Source organism: Thermobia domestica, chromosome 6, assembly GCF_964235325.1.
Source record: "Thermobia domestica chromosome 6, izTheDome1.hap1.1, whole genome shotgun sequence".
Classification (NCBI taxonomy): domain Eukaryota; kingdom Metazoa; phylum Arthropoda; class Insecta; order Zygentoma; family Lepismatidae; genus Thermobia; species Thermobia domestica.
Genome location: NC_137459.1, coordinates 148214218 through 148232548, shown reverse-complemented (window position 1 = coordinate 148232548; position 18331 = coordinate 148214218). Strand labels below are relative to the sequence as shown.

The following is an 18331-nucleotide window of genomic DNA, read 5'->3' as shown; positions in this document are numbered from 1 at the left end:
CCCGGTATTCTTAGAATGTTAGGGCTTCAGATTCGGAATAAATGTCAGAAATAAATATTCAAATGTTGCAAATTTGAATACTCATACATACAATGTAGTCATTAAACACACATCTTTTTGAGGAGAGGTAATTTAAGTCATAATTACAAATAATAATAATAAATACATAAATAATAAAAAGTTCCCTCGTGGCTATATGCTTAGCGTACGCATCTTTGGCGCGGGAAACCCGGGCTCGAATCCCACGTTAGTGCTCTAGATCCACGTCTTATAGCCTCAGTGCTAAAAGGGACGCTCAACTCTTAATTAAATCAACCAACGAAAATAAATAAATAAATCTTTAACGTCTCGTGGCTAAGACTTGTAAGCTAAAAGATACGGATAAATGTAAGGGAATGATGGCAGAGTAAGGATAGTAGGAGTAACGGAGAACTCCGAGGAAACCTATGATTACTTTTCCTTGCTCTCTAGTCTAGTGACTAGAGAGAGTGCTCTTGGCGTCCAATTCGATCGATTCCCGGTGAAAGCGTCGAACGCACTACAATGGTTCTAGTTCTACTTTAAATTGTAGGTCGCGTCCTATATTGCCTTGTTGCTGAGAAAGGGCGTAAATACAATCAATCAATCGATCAATTATGGTTAGGGTTCTTATCCACCAGAAGCTCAAATGGTCAGGGATCTTCGTACCAGGAACGAGTGGCCCACCACTGGTATACCTCACTAGAGATCATATTACAGAACACAGTTTTACCAATGTGCAGGAATACCTTGCTGAAGGCGGGTTTTGTTATTACAAATATTTATGAATTGGCAATAAGTTTGCCAATTCATTATTTTTTAAAATAATTTGTATTATTATTTATTATTCTAAATGTTTGTGGTGAACAAATTCAATTTAAATTCAATTGTAAATAGACTTCAAACAATATGGTTTTGTATATCACCAAATAAATTAACCACGTTATGCACGGTATCCTGTATGACCATAAGCAGTAATAACACTTCACAAAAAGAAAAGAACAGGAATAAAACAACTCTCATACACACGTATTCAAGGGCATTGTTCTGAGACTAGTCTTCAATAAACTCTTAAAACGAAAGTTCATAGTAAAAATAGAAGGTCAAAAACAGGGATTTCGCTTTATGAAAGTTGAAGGGCGGTATATTTTCGCTACACTAGATGGTAGAGGTGATTGATAAGCTAAACTGAGCTTAGTGAGCTTACCAATAAGTGATCAACACGCAAATAACAATTCTCTAATGGTAGGTTTTATTACGTAGTTTGTCGCCATTTCTCAAGGATGCCATCGACTTTTGATATCTTGGCATACAAGAATAATTCTTAGTGAATAAATTAAATGGGTCTTGAGTTAATATTCCGCTGTGGTGCACTAATCTGTTTCATGGATTTCTCAATTTCCTGAGCTGCTAACAGTACACTTGATTGGATATCAAGCCTTTCTCTTTGTAGAATCAAAATTCGGCAGGTCTCTTTTGAGTACTTAATACATTGCGACAACGCATTTATACCAATATTTCCTTTGATCGATCACCCATAGTTTATCTGTACCGCTGAGTATCAATATTACCAGTACATGATTATCATGTCTTGTGCTGTTAATTCTGAATGCAATATCATTTAAATGTAAAATCTACTCACATGGCGTGGTTGTTTACGTAAAATTGATATGCACCTAAATTTTAATGGCATATTTCCAAATAACGTGAGTGTAGATAAAAGATTTATAATTATGATAATATATAGAAATGTAGTATATAGATAATTTATGCAATTATTTCCGCAGTAGTTATGATAGTGTTAAGGGAGTCCTTCTAGAGATCTCCCAGCCTTAATTCCATCACGTATCGCAAATAGTTATCCAAAACAAACACCATAGTGTTTATAAATTAGTAGCGGAACGTTCTTACCTGTATTTCCCAACTATTGTACATGTTTGTTTTCTTTTTAATTTTCGTTCCCAAAGTTAACTACGTTTTAAAATTTAGAAAACTTCTTGAGTATAAAGTTAACCTTACCTTACAGTGGTTACTTCAACAATTATATGTATTGTTTAGGCTTCTTAAATTCTAGTAGTGAATATTAACAATATTCTTGTTTATTTACGTCGGTAACCAAAAAATATTTCTTTTTATCAAAGTTTAATAGAGCATGTTCTCTTTCTTGAGACTTTTAGGCATTAAATTCACGTGTTTTCGTTGCCAATAAATTCCAGTCATGAAACAATAATGAAACAAAGCAGAGAAAATAATAATAATAATAATAATAATAATAATAATAATAATAATAATAATAATAATATTATCATGGAAAATGGAGTAACTTCGGAATTACAAAATTGGATTAAATATAAGCGATAAAATTCATAAAATCAATGGAAATCAAAATGAATTAAAACAAAGTACATTTATAAACTTTGACAACTGCAGCTGTAAGGCGAAGCACTACAAACGTCAGGAAACAATTTGATCGTTAAAAGCAGCGTATTTTGCTACATATACAGTACATAAATAATTTATTCCAGTAAAATGAAAAGTTTTAATTATTACTGGCAACGAATGACACAATTTTTAGCTCAATAAATGTTCGTATTTCTCGAAAATTACACACGAGAATTAAACTCAATACTCAATTAATGTTACACTCGGACGATATTTTAGTTAAACAGAAATATAAAATCAAGAGCTAATAATTTTAGGTTATCTCATCAATACACAATGTACTGTCATCTTGCTAGTATTATAATGAGAACATTAATGAGAATTTATTTTAGTATTTGTTTCACCTCAATAAATAGCATGGTTCTAGCACAGAATCAATTTTTAGGTTTACAAATTAACCAGTTTTCTGCACACGCAAAGAGTGAAGAAGTGACTGACTGGCACCTCCGGCATACCAGGCCGATGCGTTAACCACTACACCACCCAGTCCGCTTCCCAGAACAACTATTCACTCTCACTCTCGAAGTCGGTGTTCTCATCTCGGACCACGTGGATTATATCCCGAACCCCTCCTGTGATTAGACAATCCTGTGTCCATATACCGAGCACTTTACGACGGTTCTGATTTCATATTTACTAATGAAAGTAGGAAACAACGGACTGTCCAATTACAGCAGGGGTCTGTGGTACAACCTACGTGATCCAAGATGGGAGCATCAACCTCAAAAGTGAGTGGCTGTTTTGGGAAGCGGACTGGGTGGTATAGTGGTTAACGCATCCGCACGGTATGCCGGAGGTCCCAGTCAGTGACTTCTTCACTCTTTCCGTTCGAATTCGCACCTATAGAAGACTTGGTGTGTACAATTTAAAAAAATCATTTGTTTCCTCCTTTCATTAGTATAGTTTTCTTCATTTTCTCGAAAACTACGCATGAACTTTCACACTCACGCATATAATTGTGTACAGCACAATAAGATCTATCGGCTGGTTTATAACTCGTCTTCGAATTTATTTTTTCTTACGTTAAACGCTAATAATATTTGTAGAAGTTTCAGAGAACACCAATACTTTACTACATTACAGCTCGAAGCTTGCATGTCTCGAGTTTCGGGAGTTCCGCGATACTCGGATGCCTTCATACGGCTTACAATGACTGTTCGGATGAAAGTAGAGCAATCTCTTTATTCAATAGCCACCTATATCAATGCAGTACCGACAACTTTTTCTGAAGTTTTTAAAAATTATTATTTCTTCATCCACTTCCTTTAAAGCTGAAACAAAACTATATTATACACTTTTAAAAGATAATACGATCAACAGATTGCAGTAGTTGTTAACTCCTTGCATTTATCGTTAAAATTCTGACGCTCTTCCCAACCAATTAAAATTCGTAGAATAATACATTCATGCTGATCACCGATATCTTTTTCCAGGAAAAAGAAGCACTGATCTAGGCTACATACTTAAGGTTAAAATTGTGATAACTAATAATTTCAACAATGAAGTTAAACACTAACCCATTTTAGCTGCTGAGCTCTGTATATTGCACGGCAACAGAGAACAAAAGATATGCTGCAAATTACTATGACAAACGAATTAAGTGTACTCCTCAGAAGTGAATTTATTCTGTTGTGATCTGAAACGAATTTAAATCAATTAGTGCACTGCTCTCAATTATAATAACAAAACAAATATATGTTAAATAATGTCCGAATTTGAAGTATGTTATTTATAGTAAAAAGTTCGTATTTAAAGTTTCTTTGTAAATTAGTTGCCTTGAATAAAACGTTAGACAAATTTGGAAATGACAGCCTACCAGTAGTTACAAGAAAAGATATATTAACTTTTAATTTCGCTTTATCAAGAAAATTATGCATTATATCTGTCCACTATTACCAATGGATTCTTTATTTCAATATTTTGCATTTCAATCCTTGTGTCTTTTCTATCTTATTACACCATAGTACAGTTACCTTTTTAATCTACTACTCTCTATGGGAGGGAAACAAAATTATTGTCATTTACTAAAAGCAACATTCCAATATTTCAACTGTGTAATTTAGAATGTTGGGCTTTCTAATTATGATTAAAGTACGTTATTATACACCATCAATTGTCACTCTTTTCGCCTTACATCCACATTCTCAGTGACTTTTCACAGCAGAAACAGTTCTACGTAAAAATCAATGGCACGTAACGTTGAACTCTCAACTCTTTCGAGCTAGGCTCACGAAAAACTGTTCACAACCAAACGCCTTTGAGTTGAACGATGACGGTCAGTTTGAGTAAGCCAGCACTTCAACTTCCGTCACTGTCATTTCTTACTGTTCTGCTAAAGTTCGCTACGTTTTAATTCAAATGCCTCCTCAACTACCTCACGATGGTGAGACGAAACGAATATCGAACACGGGACCACGTCCACCACAAGCATGTGTGCTTACTATTCGGCCACATTTTTATATATAAAATAATAGCACTACCCAAGTAATAATAAATACGCTTCAAAATTATTTAAAATAAATAATCATCATAAAACTTTCGTGAAACTGATGAAAATGAGCGATTCATTCTAGTTTACCAAATATTAGTACAAGATATTTCACTAAATTACATTTTTCTAGGCAAATATAACATACGAAGCTTACATCAGAAGGGTTATAAATTACTTATGTAACATAAAATACCAAAAGTCCATTTAATTCTCTTTCCTCTGTGATCTCTCTATGTAATATTATGTATATAAAGTTCATAAAATTACTGTTACTTACCAGTATATCTCACGTCCCCTTTGCAGTGTAACCTCATTGGTTCTACAGTCAAAGATAACAAAACTTGTCCATCGTGGTCTGTATTATCAAACACGATCTGAAAAAGAAAAAAAAAATCTGCATTACATTTTAATCAATTAATTTATCACAAGATAAAGGACATTCCGTTTAACTGTACAAGCTTTTAATACAAAGATTAAATTTTACTGCTACACATACGTTTTGGAGAATATGTTCGTCAAAACATTGCTATTGATAGTTCCTCCTTTCTACCTCAGTCCAAATTCCAAGTCAACGATCCCTTTCGAAAGCTAAAGATCACGAGTCACAAGAACGTCCAGCGCGCAGGCAAAAACAACTAAAAAAGCCTGATGATTTTTTCTCAGCTCTTAAATGGAAATTAAAAACCTACAACCAGGAAACAATACATGAATTATATCATTGTTCAGGTCGGTCAAGGTCTGTCTTAGCCCTTGACTTTCTTCAGACAGTCTTTCATAGGAGTCTTCTGTAAATGTCAACAGCTATGAACTTCGATGTGCTATTCTCTTCCTTTCCTTCTAAGTATATTCATTATTTTAACTTTGACGTCTCTTGATTATTTGTAAAATATTGACTCTTCATTGAAGTATTTAGCATGAATTCCTATCAGTGTTACTTTCTTGTTCAGGAAAGTTTAAAAAATAAATAAATAAAACAATATATTGTTTATATCGAGTTAACTAACATTGGTATTCTATATAGCATGAATGTACAAAATCTTTATGCTTTACTGCCTCCATATTTTTTTGCCATTCTGATATAGTTAAAAATTCAACTGTACTATATATAATCACAAAGAAAACCTGTTGGATTTCACCCGGACATCATATCTGTGTATATGACGGTACAGAAACTTTCAATATATATTATGAAGTATATTCCAACTGAAATTCTTCACCAGAACTCCTTAATACTGGAAGGACCAAAATTTTTACCTCCCTAGAAGTACCTTGACGGCTATTTAATTGCAAGAGATATATATCTTTTTCTTAATATTTCTGTTATTTTAGCTTTAATTTAGTATGTTTAATGGACTATCTTATGTTTCATGTAAGTTGTTCTCTTGATATAGTACAGGCTGGGCCACGAAACCCCGCCAATATATTAAATATAATATTAATATCGTAAGTTCGCCCACAGGATAGTGACATGAAAAATTAAAATAAAGGAATAATACGTATATTACTACATGTGAAATCCTTTTTTTTTTAAGTCACGTGATCACCCTATCAGCCCTGTAGACATTGGCTACGCAAATTTTCTTTAAAGCAAATCCTGTGTATAATACACCAAAATAATTATTTCTTATTTCGAACGTTTTATTACATGAAAATGAATTTACATTTTTATTTCAACTTGTATGTACTGAACTCAAGACAGCAGCAATTTTTCTCGCGCTTACACTTGTGTACTGTGAGTGGATTGCCTGATTGATCTTCATATACCTTTGTAGTGAGCATATCTTTTTCTTTCTGATTCAAGCACATTTTGGCCGTATACTACCAATCAAGGTCGTTTGTTTATTTTTCAAAGATTCGGTTAATTTTTAACTTGTAAGAAAAGCTATCGCAAGTAACATTCAGTCCTCTGTTGAGAAAAGGATCCATCGTCTTCAGAACAATATGACTGTAAGTCCTGACATCGTTCTTTTTCCTTTCCAGGTAGGGAATGCCATTTAGTACATATCTTGACTTTACATCTATAAGCACTCAAATTTGAATCGAAATTTGTCAGGCTTGTTAGGCATATATTATATGAATTTGCATCTCATCGTAGTAGGGAATAACTGTTCATCAACACAAACGCTTTCGTGGGTTTTATAGTGCCTGATACAATTCTTAATGAATAAGTTCCACACAAATGATACCAAAGCAAACTTGCCCGCTTTCAGCCTTGAAGAGTTAGAGCACTTTTCACCAAATCGAAGATACTTCACTATTTCAAAAAAATCTCTTTCTTCCCATAATCTTTCTGCAAAACACTGGGCCATATCTTTAGTTCTATAGTTCCTTTACGGGTATATCTGAAGCTACACGAAATATCAATATTACTAGAAGTGAAACGGGTTTTGCAATTGACAGTGGCCAAAGAGAATCTTGACGCTGTCTATGAGCTTCAATAACGGTGCATTTCAGAGTATTTCTCAACATTGTTTCGTCTATGAACAAGCGAAAAACACTAACAAAATCACCATCTTCAATATGATGTAACGGATAATATAACAAACCAGGTTTCTCGCGAAGATGTCGTGTGAGGTAGTGAGCCCAGCATTGTTCTCAGGCCACTTTACTCCAATGTGTTCCATCAGCTGCTATAAAGATATTTGATCGATTACTTCTGGAAGCTTCTGTATCTGTTTCTTCCCTTTCATTCGAAGAAGTAGCTTCAGACACTGCATTCTCGCTACTACTGCTGTCTTCATCGCAGGAAACTCCTTGTTATTCTTCCAAGCGAAATTCATTTTCACTCAAATCTTAGAAATCACGTAAAATTTTATCAGATCTCGCGTTGCTTTTGTAATTATTCATATGTAACTTCAAGAAAACCTTTCTTTCTACAGAGAAAATATTACCAAAGAGATACGAATGTTACAGAAGAAGCAAATCATTCAAAGAAGTACCATATGTTCTAACTTTACAGCAGTAAAAAGCACAAATGAAACACATAAAAATAGCAAACTCATTGGAAAAATAATGTAAAATATTTCAAAATTTATTTCCAGCAGAGATACTACAATATTTCATACAACGTATAAAACTGTCTACATCAACAACAAAATATTGATTTTTTAAATGAGGCAGTCAAATTGACGGTCTGGTCCTTCTAGGGGTATACAACAAAATATATATTTATTTAAAATAGACACACCATGTTTATCTGCTACATCAAACCTTTCTTTAAAATAAGAAAAGTCCTAAAGTTTGGTTGCGTAACTCAAATAAATATATGATATATAGAAAATTGTTTTAAGTGATGCCGTCAAAATGACGGCTTGTCCTTCTAGTGTTAAAAATATATCTTATACATACACTTGTAGCAACTTTAATCCATACTGATTCCACTTCTAAGTATCGTTCCTCTAACAAAATTGGGAAGGACAAAATTGGGAAGGAAATACTCCCTCATCGATTTGAGTATATCTTTACTTCGTGTACTCTGCCTGAAACCAAGATTCAAACTCGAGATCCCATCGAAGAAAAATGAGCTGCTATATCTTAATTTTTACGTTCCTTTTCGCATTTCTACCATCGTATGAACACAACTCTTCTATAAATATTAGTAAATACCTATAAGTTCTTTAAACCTACCATAAATCTGACTTACTTTAATATCAAACTCGTAACAATCAGGTGGTGTTAACCGCCCAGCTGCCTTGAAGTTCACTGTCTTAATACAGAACGATAGGGTTGCCTTCGTCAAAGCAGAAAAATTAATTATAAACTTCTCATTCTCTAAATAGGCCTTAGAATACGGAACATTCGACATATTTGTAGGGATACTAATATTCACGCATCCTAGAAATAAAACAGAAATATATTATATATGTATAGATAGATTTGGCAACAGATGTAAGAACTCAATATATTCCTAATACAAAGTTGGAAATCACCTCTTAGATATCTTAAATAGACTCGAAAGGTAATAAATACAACTTTTTCAGCTATTAGCTCTTATGTTAATTTACAAATACTACAAGTTCTGACATTTTATTTATTTATTTTTTTCAAAAACAAGAAAGAAGGTATCATCGAACCACATAACAAAAAAACATCATTCTAATGTTTCTCAAAACTAATTAATTATGCAGCTAAAGGAACTTCAAGGGTCAACGATGTACAAAATATCCCGCTAGTGGATAATATCCAGTGCTAAACGAACGCAATTATGATTCAATAACATCCATAATTAGCCTCTCTAAAATCCAACTTTACATATATATATAAACGAACTTTCGGCTAGCTGGGGTATTCACCTCCAGATCCCCGCGTTTGCTCGGCCTAAAGCCTGGCACCGATCTTTCCTTCTTCCTTTGCTATCATTTCTACCTTTTATTGAAACACTTTTTCATTATTTCTCTACGAGCAATACTACGGAAGTTATGGATTTTTACATTTTTAAACGACGGCCATTTTGAAAGAAGTTCGTTTGTCGAGAAAAATGATCGAAACCAAACTTGTAGAGATCCTTACAAGGGAAGAAACACTTTTAATTTTTATTGTAGTACTAATATTAAGGAAATTACTGCGTTTTTATGCAGTGTGCAGTATGGGATCTTTCATACTTTCAAACGACTACCATTTTGAATAAAGATGGCGGGTGTAGCTGATAAACAAGCAAACGCATATCCTACGTATCATCTCGGTACGATCAAAACTGCAAACGCTATCGTGTCAACAAGATTCGTTATACCTATATATGCGTTTATACATGTTTAAACACGCCAGCTATGCTGGAATGAGTGTTTCGAGCTACAGAACAACGTTGGGAAACATATGTAGAGTTACAAGACAATCGCGTTGAAATTTATTGATTTCTTACAGTACATATGTCTGTATGTGTGAGTTGAAGTTACAGTTTTTACGTAACCTTGTTAAAAATACTGATTCATGATCATAGAAAACGTACTTTTCGGTATGTGTATCCTTCCGTCAATAAAGTTTGGGTAAATGGAAAATGTTAAGTGATCCCACAGACACTCTGTATATGTATATACTCCCTAACCTCATTCTCCTTATATACCAAAAACCTAACATTTCAGACTTTTCCTGTTGGTTACACCGCAAACCCTGAAACCTGACAAAATTTCACGATTCTGCAGCTGCTAGAAGTATCTTGGTGTGTGAAGTAGTCCCATTTAAAAAATGGGGTCGAATTAAAAAAATAAATGAATAAACATAGAGCTTCCCTTAAAACACTTTTTTATGATTTTATTGTTTGATAGTGTCGAAAACTTACAACCATGCCAAGTTTCGAATTTCTATCACAATTAAAAGTACCTAAACTTTTAAGTTTCTTATTGAAAAATAACCTCATTTAAATAACATAGGGAAATTTTTCTTCCCCGTCTTAGACCCCCCTAAAAACTAAAAATATTCACTTTTGGCAAATTTTCTGTGGGTTAGTCCGAAGAGGCTACAAATATACCAAATTTCATTATTGTAGTCCTATAAGAAGTGCCTAATAATTATGGATTGAAGGTGTCCCATTTAAATAGCAGTGAGAAGAGTTTTCTGTTCCCCATAAAACCCCACTGAAGATGGATTTATTATTATTATTATTATTATTGGTGATTTTCTTACATGAAGGTATCAAGAAACTACATGCATACCGAATTCAAGTTTTTTATTCCAATTACCTGAAATATTGTCCCAAAGGATGCACATTTAAACAGCATGGGGATTTATTTTCATCCCTCTTTTTATCTTCTGAAAATATACAAAATATATACCCTCTTGGTTTCTCTCGTAAAGCTATAAGCATGTTAAAATTCAACTGTCCTGTCAACCGGAAATACATGTGATTTTATGTCAGTGAATAAATCAATCACGTAGCTTCACATATTATTGACTAACTGAAATGCCCGTTCCTCGAACAGGGAGAATAGGTTTTTGAAAAGTATTTGAACCGTCTTTCCCCCTAAGGATACTTATTTCAATTATTGTCTAATAATAAAAACCGGTAAGATACGAGAGCTGTTCAGAAAGTAACAGAGTTTTGAAATAAAGTAACAGGATGAACAAACAGAATTGTATTATATACATTTAAAAGGGACACTCTTAAGCTATTTTTCCACATAATCGCCATACAAATGAAGGTACTTATCATACCGTGGCACAATACCATCGCGGTAGAAATCTGCCGCCTGCGATTTCAGCCACTGGCTTACACCGGCAGTATCAAAGCGTTGTGTAGTGAGCCATGTCTTCATAGCTGGCAAGAGGTAGTAGTCACTCGGCGCCAAATCCAAGCTGTATGGTGGGTGATCGGACACCTCCCATTCAAAACCATCCAAGAGCTCTCGGGTGAGCTTGGCCGTGTGTGGACGTGAGCTGTTGTGAAAAAACAACACCTTCGCGCTAAGTTTTCCCTAGTTCACACAATTGGAGATGGTTTTAATTGGCTTTTTTTTTTCTTTTCAACAAAAACCTAATCACAGAACGTACCTCACAAAAGGCGGGATTTTCTATTGCAGCGCACATTGTAACACGTCACAGTCCTCATGTTACCACAGCTGGATGCGCACTGAATGTGGCAACGTTCTTACACCAAGATGGCGACTCTAGCCTTGCCGACTGCCGCGATAGGCCAAACCATCTGGTACTTTCTGGATAGGCCTCGTATTTTGGCATAAATTTTGAACACCTTCCCCTTAGCATACAAGCTTGAGGTAGGAACCAATTACGTTTTAAATTTCAAAGGGATCAGCCGTATTCCCGTGATACAATTACTAAGACAACCCATTTCAACGTGAAAAAAAGAAGTAGAAAATGCCTCCTCCCCCTCCCCACTAAAGGGAAATTTTCAAAAGTCATGAATTCTGTGTAGCCTTACTTTTAATGAGGAGTTTATATACAGAGATTCATCTTTCTAACTTAACAGAGTTGTGAGATACTGTATTTTTGGCATAGATTTTGAAGCAACTCAACCCCTCTAGAATACACCCTTTAATCAAAGCTATGTGATAAAATCTTAGATCGAGGTAATTACTAATTATGTTCCAAACTGAATTTAAAAAATGCTCCAGTATTTCCCCGTGATGCGATCACAAATAACAGGCTACGTCGTTTAAAGCGTGAAGAAAGAAATTATAGAAAATTCGTTCCTTAAAACGAAAATTAAAAAGTCCGTTTACTTTTAGTGAAGAGTTTAGATACCGAGTTTCACCTTTCTAACTTGACATTCGTGAGATATTAAAGGTTTCACATAAATTATGACCTCCTTTTCCTCTCCCCCTCAGTACATGCATTTTAATCAAAGTATCGTGATTTAAAAAATCCATTTCGAGGCAGTTGATAATTATACCAAAAAATTCAATTCAAACGGTTCAGCTGTTGCTCATGATTCGAACACAAACACGATAACAATTTTTTATACTAGAATAGCTGAAATGTTCGTTCTTCGTACGGAGAAAGCATGTTTATAAATAATATTTGAACCCTATTAGAATACACATTTTAATGAAAAAGCAATGATAAAAACCCATTAGATACTCTGTTTTTCGCAGAAATGTTGAACCTCCTCTACCTATCTTGGGGTAAGTCCTTTAATCGAAGTGACATGATAAAATCCCAGCCTGAATGAAGTAAGTACTATACTTCAAAATTCATTTCAAACGGATCAACCTCTTTCCCATAATGGGATCACGAGCCGGCTACATTGCTTTTAATTTTACCGAGAGAAATTATAGAAAACGCCCCTTCCCCCTTCATGCGGGATTCACAAAAACGCTGGGACATATCCACTTGCTTTCAATGAGGAGTTTAAATAAAGAATTATAGGTTCCTAACTGGACGGGCTAGTGAGATGCTTTATTATTTACATAAATTTTGAACCTCCTCTATCTCTCTTAGGACATGCTCTTTAATCAAAGTAATATGGTAAAAACTTAGATCAAGGTAAGTACTAATTATATACCAAATTCAATTCAAACTGTTCAACCGTCTTCCCGTGATGCGATCACAAACAACAGGTAGCATCGCTTTCAATGTGAAGAAAGGAATTATAGAAAATTTCCCCCTGCCCTTGAAACAGAAATTTTCAAAAATGTGGGACACGTTTCCACTTATTTTAAATGAGGAGTTTATATACTGAATTTTATCTGCCTAACTTGATGGGTTCGTGAGATACTGAAATTTTGTACGATCTCCAACCTTCTTCGATTGCGCCATTGAATCAAAGTAGCATAGCAAAATATAAGTTTAAGACAGGTACTCACTAGGGATGGCCAATTCCGGAACTTTTACTTTCCGGAATCCGGAAAGTAAAATCGGAGAAATTCCGGAAACATTCCGATGTCGGAAAAATTCCAATTTCGGAAAAATTCCGGACGTTTTTCTGAATTCTGGACTTTCCTAATTTCGGAATTTTTCCCACATCGGAATTTTTCTGAATTCTGCATTTTTTCCAAAATCCGGAAAATAAATTTGGCCATCCCTAGTACTATGTTCCACAATTCATTTAAAGTTTTTCAACAATTTCCCCATGATGTGATCACAAACAACAGGCAACACTGCTTTAAATTTTAAAGAAAGAAATTATAGAAAATTCCCCCCTTAAAACGGGATTCTCAAAAACGCTGGGAAACGACCACTTATTTTTAATGAGAAGTTTATATAAAAAGTCTCATCGTGCTAATTTGACAGGGCAATGAGAAACTCAATTTTTCAAATAAATTATTATTATGAGCCCTGTTCCCCCATTATGACACGCACTTTTATAAAAGTAACAGATAAAAACTTTAGTTCGAAATATGTGACAACTATATCAAAAAATTCGTTTCGAACTGTTTAGCCATTTTCCCGTGATGCTTTCACAAACAAGATTCCTTTCATTTTTTCTTTTTTTTATTTTTTTTATAATAGATAAGAAACTTCTGCATGTGTTACTACGGACAATATTTTGTGTCTCCCTTTCTACTGCATCCTCCATACCCACTCTTTGTGACCGAATTTCTTATTATCTAAAACAAATTAGGTTGCATTGCAGAATGAAACAAAATATTCAAGATTCTGAAGAAAGCAGGAATAAATAAATAAATAAAAACTAAAGAATAATATGTAACTTGTACTGTACAAACAACATCAAGAATAAGCGAAGCATAAATATTAGAAGAGAATTAAATAGAGTATAAGTTCATATTGTTTCTTCTAGAGTAATTTACAAAATTATAAAATTCCCAGGATGGTGATATTTTGGATCTCAGTATATTATAATTTGTATGAGTATCCAACCCCAACCCTAAACCTAACGTTTTACACTCAAAGAAAAAACCTGAATCTCTACTGCTGAGAAGTGGATCACTTATTAATATATGTACATTTTAACAAGTTTACTTACTTTCTGCAATATCACTATTAAAGACATAGCTTTCATTGAAGCCAAAAATCGTCCCCTCCTTGTACTCATAAGTGCACAACACAGGAGGAACAATACTATTATCTTCCTCAGCATAGGAGTAAGGTCCAATAGCATTCGGAAGATTAGAATACTGGAAAGTACACAGAAGAAATATTAACAGCAAAACTTTCATGTAAAAGATTTGACAATAAAATAAATAGTTATAGTGTAATAATAAGTTTGTAAGTGTGTAATGTTCGAAATCAGAATAATAAGTTTGAATTTATATTCTGATTTTCATACAATCCAAATTTATCAAGCTTATTGAAAAGTGCTTTACGAGCATACTGCTCTCTGACAAGATTTGAAATGCACGAACTATTTTGTAGTTGCTGATCAATAGCGCTGTTATTGCAAGGATTTCTTTTTTAAATCAAATACAGATACCATACACGTATTTAGTATTATTTTCCTTCGCCACTTTATTGAATTTTATTTTAAGAAGCCACAACTTTTTAATATTTATTTCTATTTTTCTATTATACATCTTTCCATGATTTCCCTTACAAGTCAAGTTTTTACTTAACATACATACTACAAACAGAACCCGTAAAAATACTTAGGTAGTTTGAAACTATTCAATTGTTGAAATGAAGGAAATGTTTATAGATGTCTTTCTTGTTTGTCTTATTCTCTGAAGGTTACCGAATATGTAACAGCTACAGCGAGTAATATTTCTTCTTCGCAAAGTTTTCGAAGAGTTGTATCCTTTTAGAGAACTATTGTATATTAGGAAGATAAGAACACAGTAACCATGATGAGAAGCTGTCGATGAAGGTAATTAAGAAGTGAACGGAAGATTTGCTGTGAAAATATACATCTCTGTTACAGTATCTTGCGTTGAATGAGAGACGAAAGATGACTCGGATGGCGTGAGTGATTGATGGAAGACATGGGATCCGAGAAAATAGATTAATGTTCTGTAGAAGACTCAGAAGATTACAGTGGGGCTTCAAGTTACAGATGAGAAGTTTCACATTGTTTTCCTTGACACTTGTAACTGTAGGTGAGATGTTTTTCATTTCATATTGTACCTCACGGTGGAAGTTACAAATTTGTACTAGAACGTGTTGGATGAGTGCTTGTATAGTAGCCACAAAGAGCGTTATTATGACAGTTAGCGATAGTGTGTTGGTTGTATGCTTGGCACTCTTCACAACGAAGTGGAATGATGTTTGATTAATATTGTGTCTCAGTTTGTAGATATCCTAGCGTTACTTGCAATCAGGGTATCAATCGTTTCATGCGGTGGTGTTAAGATCCATATCATATAGGTGGGTTCCTGATCGTTTCGAACGTGAAGTGTTTATATAGCAGGTCAAGCCACCATGCCGAATTTAATCAAGGTCTACTATCATGCCCAATATGATTCCAATCTGATGAGCTACATATACTTTTTTTCTAGGACACTAAATTTAGCCGAACATAAGCCGGGAACCCGGAAAATCAGATGCGTTCGGCTGAATTTGAACAATATATAGTGTCCTTGATTTTCGAGGGAAAATCAAATGAAGGGTGAAAAGATTTTGCACACATGTTATTCCATTTACAAAACACTATTCAATGTTATTGTAAAAAGTAGAACATTTGCCATAATTAAACCTACAAGTACATTACAAGAACTATAGAGAAATGCATTTCTGTTAACAATATATTTCGTTAAACAAGACGATTTCTTTCTTAATAATTTGTTACTTTCCTCTGCTATCTATTAACAGTCTGTCTAACTAGGAGCAAGAATGCATAATAAAGTCCCATCCAAAGTGGCCATCTTAAATAATTTCTTATTGCTGAAATTCATTTGGCAGGCCTATGTGACAGCTATTAACTGAAATTCAATCGACAGTGTTGATTGTCTACTAGTGGTGGAAATTCATTTGATAGTTTTCACTGCCTAGTATTGGCATAAAATTATTTGATAATCCACAGAATTAGTAATTTCTTTTTTCATTGGATAGTGAGAACCTAGTAGTATTAATATACACGTAGCAAAATAAGATACGAAACAGCAGTTCCAACTCATGTAGAAATTAGTGTTGAGAAAGGAATCTGCGTTATGGGGTTCTCGCGATCATCAAGAAAAGGGCCAATTAGAAATGTCGTGATAGTAATTACAAGTGGACGGTTCTATTGAAACGGACAACACTACATCGTTCCCACCTTGTAACATGTGTTCAGAAATGTTTGTTAGTCCTGGAAGTACAGAAGCATTGTGTGTAAAGTTTTCATTGTGTTTACTTGTGTGTTCGTTAGGTTATTGTAAATGTAAATGTACATAGTCTGTATTTTACGACTTATTGTAAAAATATATCCTCTTATTCAGTATTTCAGTTATGAAATAGCTTCCAAATTATTCTAATTTATGAATTTTACGCTTTTTTACAGGAAAAATGAACTGAATCAACAATTACCAATCTTGCAACATTTCATTCCACAGTGCTTAGTGACGCAGAGGTCTAGGATTCACTTACTTCATGAGCCACCGTGACTCGGATTCCACGTTTAACTGTAGACTCACATGCATAATTAGGGTGTTAAATTAACTACATATATATCGACAAGAGTACAAAAAGCTTCAAAATGCAAATATTGTTCCCCAAAATCAAAAACAAACATGTCGAAATGCACAATGATGTCTTTTCCGTTTCAGTTGTTCACCTTTTTCCTAATTATTGATATTTTAAACATTGTTCTATTATACAAGAGAAGTGCTATCTATTTTTTAAGTCTTAAGTAAAGCGTCTTCTTTGTTTCTTTCATTTCCTTTCTCTCTCACATGCATACAAACATTATCTCTCATCTATTCCAAACAAACCGAATATAAGTATTTTCTCTTTTCCTCATAGAGTATTGTAGAGAACACCTTAGTAGAATTCTCGTCAAGTGGCAACAGGGTAATATATGTTTTTGCAAATGTTGATTCCTCTTTTACTTCGCTCCGAGTTTGTCTTCTACAAGGCCTCACAGCAAAGTTATAAAACCAATGAAACGATATTATACAACTATTGATAGTGTTCACTGCGTCTGGGATGAAAGCAATCCGTCTAATATGGGCTAAACTATGTGAAGGAACAAAAAGCATTATGGAGCGATAATAGTTTTCCCAATTTGAAAAAAACAAGAAAATGGAATGGAAGGTTTATTTTGGTGAAATTCTAGTTTCTTCAAGGGTGTTACAATATATAAGGAAGGTCATCCAAAGATTTTCTTCTTTGAAGCTCCTGTGTCTGCCACTGAAAAATTATTTGTACAGTGAAAATGTTCTTTCCACGTCGCATGGACATGTGAAAAGCACAGGTTTTCTTCGGCGAATTCCCCTTTCAATATATGTTTCTTCACCGGAAAGCAATCCAGAAATTTTACTCTATTTTGTAACCAGGACTTTTAGTAATACGTGACTAAGCTTGTTAAATGCAATTTTAGGATTATCATGAGTCTCTGAAGACAATGTTACTGAAATTTTACTTTATTTTATTATTTAACTAGAATAAGCATTATAAGCACTATCAACCAAGATTAAAATTGCTTGTCAGGTGTGTACAACAACAACACAACATTTCTGCATACTTTTAGAAGTGTAGAAAATAATAAGCATTTTGCTTAGAAATCGAGTCTTTTTATCACTATTATAGGAACCCAATCTCCTAGCACATGCTCATATTTTGTTTTTTTCAAATAATATAACTACATAGTACTTTTTTTTAAAAGTAGTTTTCTCTCCTTGTTTGTTAAACAACATACAAAATGACCCAAAAGTAGACATACAGTCCCTACTGATCGCCTCATGACACTTTTTATCACTTACTTATTGTTATTCATACAGATATTGACTTAGTTTCTTCTTTATTTTTGACTAGTAATATATTCCGTTAGACAGTCACTTTTTACTATTACTAAATTTACTATTATTTAAATTGGTCATTTCAATCATTACACAGGTATAT

General features: G+C 33.9%; 1 protein-coding gene across 2 annotated transcripts in view; it reads right to left on the bottom strand.

Moving 5' to 3' along the window:
- Positions 1–18331, bottom strand: part of LOC145688258 (mucolipin-3-like) — an 89750-nt gene that overhangs the window by 48899 nt on the left and 22520 nt on the right. For both annotated transcript variants that reach the window (XM_081762226.1, XM_081762225.1), the window contains exons 4-7: positions 14328–14478; positions 8595–8785; positions 5229–5325; positions 3978–4096 (exon numbers count right to left, since the gene is read on the bottom strand). In XM_081762226.1, coding sequence (XP_081618352.1) covers positions 3978–4096; positions 5229–5325; positions 8595–8785; positions 14328–14478 — 558 coding nt within the window. The remainder of the gene's footprint in view (positions 1–3977; positions 4097–5228; positions 5326–8594; positions 8786–14327; positions 14479–18331) is intronic.